General features: G+C 48.7%; 2 protein-coding genes across 2 annotated transcripts; both read left to right on the top strand.

Annotated features, from left to right (window-relative positions):
• Positions 1 to 1,211: 1,211 nt before the first annotated feature.
• PPTG_08549 (hypothetical protein) lies at positions 1,212 to 2,349 on the top strand (the record flags this gene model as incomplete). Its single annotated transcript, XM_008902664.1, has 3 exons — positions 1,212 to 1,626; positions 1,703 to 2,114; positions 2,209 to 2,349. The coding sequence occupies 3 exons, from the start codon at positions 1,212 to 1,214 to the stop codon at positions 2,216 to 2,218; spliced, it is 837 nt and encodes a 278-aa protein (XP_008900912.1). The 3' UTR covers positions 2,219 to 2,349.
• A 1,775-nt stretch (positions 2,350 to 4,124) lies between these two features.
• Positions 4,125 to 4,726, top strand: PPTG_08550 (hypothetical protein; the record flags this gene model as incomplete). The annotated part of the gene is made up of 2 exons (XM_008902665.1): positions 4,125 to 4,456; positions 4,615 to 4,726. The coding sequence occupies 2 exons, from the start codon at positions 4,125 to 4,127 to the stop codon at positions 4,724 to 4,726; spliced, it is 444 nt and encodes a 147-aa protein (XP_008900913.1).
• Positions 4,727 to 5,061: the final 335 nt, after the last annotated feature.

The raw sequence follows: 5,061 nt of genomic DNA on the forward strand, positions 1-5,061 counted from the left end.
CTTCACTAAGATGCCCCGAGCAGTTATCCGGAAAAAAAAATCGTCTTCTTTCAACCTAGCTGGTCAGGTTGTTGTGCTTAAGGCTCAATCAGATACTCGCAAAAAATGTCTCAGTCCATCCACTTTGGCCCACTTGAACCTTATCTTGGATACCTCGAATTGGATAGTTTTGATCTGCTTTAGTGAAGATCACCATAGCCGGATGAATATGTGTGCTGGGGCCTCCAGAATGTTGCTAAACCCTTTTGTGGTCAATTGGGGTATTTTACACCCTTTGGAAGGTGTATCCTCGAGTACAACTCATGTCACTCATGAAAGGGGGCAAAATGTCCCCTTGACGGTCTAATGGCTTGACCTGCAATAGTATAATATAACGAGGCCAAAAGTACCCGTTCACGAAAGCGTTAATAATAAAGAAATGATCTACATGTTACAGTAAATGGAAATTTTCCTGTTGAGAAGGAAAATAGCTTCTCAGAGGAGGTGGCACAAGATGAAACCAACACGCGAGATCGTAGGAGAAGTCGCACGTTAGTTTCAGATTTACTCTCCCACGCATAAGTCCTCGTGCCAAACCTTTCAGCTATCAGTCCTACGAACATGGTTTGCTTAACGTCACGCTCCTTCCTCCACTTATTGCCGGAATTGGTCGTTGGGAACTTCGACCATCCGTTTTATGCCCAAATAACCGAGCTCAATCGAGACGAAGTCACGTTCCAGAGCTTAGAAGGTGGAGAAGGAACACTCCCCGTGATGTGGTCGCTGAACGTGTTGTCACTACCAAGGAAGTAACTCGATCGGGACAGCTCTAATACCTAAGGCGGCCTGTAGCTGTTCCTTAAACTGGTTCATTTTGGACAAGTGGTACAAGTGGACGGAGACCAGGTATTCGTTAGGTCCGGTGGATTGGAATTTGTCACCGCAATTGGCTCTGCATCACTTGTGGCTCCGATAATTGCTATCATATTACAACACGTCCGATTTAACCTGGACGAGTGGACAGAAAGTGAAATTGAGGACATTGGAAGCACGATCTTGGACCGTATTTTTGAACGGAGCGGATACCAATTCGCTCCCAGAAGTTTTGGAGGGTACGATGGCAGAGGAGGCATGACCTTTAGCCTCGCAAGTGTGCTTCTGGATTGACCCTGGAACTGGTGAACAGGCGGAATTTACACTACAGCATGCGTTGGATTTTGCATATTATGTTGATGGGGGGAGTTGAACCCATACCAGCTACTATCGGAGAATCGTTCTCTCCACCCCCTGTTCAACAACTTCGGCAGGAGTTACCCAGTAAGAGCGCTAAAAATAGCGATAGAGACCAACTAGCTGGGCTTTTTGATCCGTTTGTGGACGACGACGATGGACTTCCTGTCGGCGCTTCAGTAGATGAACAAACCAGGCTCAGGCCCCACGAGCATGCAGCAAGTAAGAAACGATCACGGGATCAACCAAGGGAGTTTGGGGTCTTACCACACGGTGCCATGACAAACCAGCGCCATCGAACTGCGCTAAACCACGATGCGCTCATTGTCGAGAAGCTGAGTGGGGATCCCCAGCTGCTGGATCGTTTTCTACAAGTACGAGAGGCTTCAGGAAAACACAGCGATATTGCCAGAGAAGGTAATAGACGCTCAACGGATCTGGACGTTGAAGAGAAACGTGCACCAGAGAAACGAGTACTGCTGTGCGGAACTAGTTGAGCTCGCCGAAAGAATTGTCGAGTTCACTGAAGAGACACTAATGCGGGTGAAGTGGAGCGAAGCAGAGGTGGCGTCACTAGTGTACTGGATTAATGACCTACTAGAAGAATTTCGTGGTGCAGCTGAGAATGGGGACGGCTTCAGACAAGTACGCACGCGCTGCTCAACCGACGATCGTTTGCTCAAGGACTTAATGTTTGTGAAAGTGCACCGGCAAGTGGACACTCTCCGTGCTGAGACGGTGGCTGAAGATACGCGGTGCCAAGAGCAAAGGCCCGCGGCTGCATCACGACAACAACCGTCGTTGGCTGAGAAGAAACGATTAGGGCGCATTCCAAGAGATGTCCTGAGACGGCTACCTGTTCAGGTGGACCCGGCCACAGGCGAAACCACTGCGTTATGTATGCGGTACTTATCGAAGTACGGTTGCACCGAAAAAGACGGCGCCTGCCCGAGCGAGCATGGACACTTCATACCGAATACGTTGCACGATGTGGTGAAGGCTGAGATAAACAAGCGTTTCGGTGGCCTTAAGAACGAGCATAAGCGGCTCTGAAGGCTAGCGAAGGGATCGGCTGTAGCTTCTCAAATTTGTCGTTCAACACCACAATCTCTTCTCGAATTGCTTCAACCAATTTTGAGCTCGACTATTCCAACTGGAATCGCACACATTAAGAGGGAGTGTCTTCCATGCTACGGTCATTTACAGAGTACAAAGAGCAAGAAGGACGCAAAGGCCCGTTCCCTATCGTTGGCACCGAATGTTGCTTTGACGATATCGAACAGTGCGCTAGACGGGGGAGTCTAGGTGGTCGTCCGTTGAGGCCTTGTACGGAGGTAAAACCAACCATTACTCGTCCGAAGAATATTTCCGTCCAAGAAAATATTACGAGAAGGACCGTGCGAGACATTATCGGCGCTTCATTTGACGGTCAGTCTGGGGCAACGATCAGGGCAAAGTCGTTGTCCCAAAAGGCAAGTTATGGGTTAAAACCACTAACGTTAGGGTCCGCCAGGACGATACAATCCGTATTGGAGGCAACATTGCTTCTAGAGGAATGCCAAATATCGGCCTGTCATCAAAAGCGTGGTTTTGTACGAGAATTTCGAGCAGAATCACCGGCGTACACGATCAACAAATGCGCTTGCGAGTCGCTTTCCATAATCATTCGTCGAGATAAACTGAGCTTACGTGAAACTACTCGCTTTTTACGAGGCGAAGCCATTGAAGATGGCAGACCGAATAAAGCATTGGATCCTTATCGACTGCGAACGGTATTATATGGGTACCCTCACTTGGATCCTCTAATTAAAATAGCAGAGCACGGCATTGACGTGGAATGGAGATCGGGACCGGAAGCACGACGACCACCGCCAAACAATCACGGATCGTGCCGACGGCATCTACGTGCGGTATCTCGAAGCATTCGCGACGGCCAAGACGCAGGGCAGTACATGGTTGTTGATATCGATTTAATGGATCACCGGCCTGAAGTTGCGTACAGTCCACTTGGAGCCGTCGAAAAGAAGGACGCCGACCCAAACGAGGCAGTGCGAACAAGTCATGACCTCTCTTTCCCTAAGAACGACTCCGTGAATTCATCATTTATAACGGATTCGGTGCCACGAGTTTGTTACGAGTCCGTCGTACGGATTGCTCGTCGAATTGAGAATTTGACTCACTCCGGTTATGAGGGGCGTATTTTCATGTTGAAGGGCGATGTGAAAGGTGCTTTTCGCCACTTACGTGTTCGGGCGAATCAAGTTTTTTGTATCGCTGCATGCTTGAAGGAACTGGGTATTATCATCATTGGTATGGTGGCACCATTTGGATGGGCAGGGTCTCCCCCATGCTACGCGTAATTTGGACGTGCCATTTCTTGGCTGATGGCCGCAAATTGTCCTGCAACAGTGTCGGAGTCGGAGGATACAGAACCATTTTTTGCTTATGAATGGGTAGATGATCACATATTGGTAGAACCAGACGTTGACGGAAGATTGCAGCTCTCAAAAGCAACCTTGAGGCATGCCATGCTAGCAGTTCTGGGGCCACGATCGATTAACGAGTCAAAATTTTCGAGTTGGAGTTCAGAGCTAGTAGCATTGGGTCTTTTGTGGAATACGCTTCGGCGAACGGTATCAATACCACAAGACAAAATCGCCAAAGCTCTTCAGCGTGTTATGGAATTGATCGGACGAGGGACGGCGTCGAAGACAGAATTTCACCAGGTTTTGGGGTCTCTTCGTCACATTTCACTGTGCTTGCCAACTGCGCGTCCATTCTATCAACGACTCCAACGCCAATGTACGAGTACCCCTCGTTTTGGTAGAGTACGTTTATCCGACGGGGCCAAAGACGACGTAATTTGGCTACGACAGATACTACATCATGGTTGTTTTGCTGAATTACCGCTATCTATGTTCGGCAGCATGCCAGCACCTGACGTGGAATTGTTCTTGGACGCATCGAATGAAGGATTAGCTAGACTTATTCCCGTCATGGACCAATTCATTCAGCTCAAATTCGACAATGATGAACTCGCTTCGATAAATCAAGCAGATTCGGAGTTTTCGATCAATGTACGAGAACATTTGTGTATGGCTTTGGCCATTTGGGTGTGGGGGCCGATGAGGGATAACAAAGTCAGTGGTAGCTTGATCCGCATCAAGTACTGGAGTGACAACAAAGCTGTGGTGTCGTGGTGCAACCACTTACATTCCAACAATGCCTTTAGTCAGGAGATCAATCGGTGTATTGGCTTAGGAGAAGCCTATTTCAACGTAAGGGTGTCAGCCGAGCACCTACCAGGATCGACAAATCTGATGGCCGACGCAGCTTCAAGAGCTTCGACCGAACCACATAAAACACGTTGGACTAACTTTTCTTCTTCATGGACTCTGACACCAGTACCGAAGGAATGCAGGAAACTCTACATCAAGTTTTCGAGCAGCTTCAAACCCAGTCGCTGGCCGCGATTTCAAAGTCAAAATACAACAGCACCTGGAGCCAGTGGTCCTAGTGGTGCGAGCGGCTTAATTTTTCGAAATAGTTACCAGAAAACCCCAGCCGACACTCGTACCAGTTGGCTCTATTTGCTACCTACTGCTGGCAATTTGGATGGAACAACGCGAAAGTCGTGTGGTGAAGCGCCAGTTGGCTTTCGTGAATAAGAAAACTGATTGATGGGAAGCGACCCGATCCAGCCCTGAGACTCATGGTCGACGGCGGTGCGTCAGTGATTACGTCATCATCGGTGAGGATTACGCAATCATCGGAGTGGATCGACATGGTGCAATCATTTGGGTACACGATCGACCGACAAGGACACGATCCACTGATGACACATCATCTGAT

Source organism: Phytophthora parasitica (genome assembly GCF_000247585.1).
Source record: "Phytophthora parasitica INRA-310 unplaced genomic scaffold supercont2.14, whole genome shotgun sequence".
Lineage (NCBI taxonomy): Eukaryota > Oomycota > Peronosporomycetes > Peronosporales > Peronosporaceae > Phytophthora > Phytophthora nicotianae.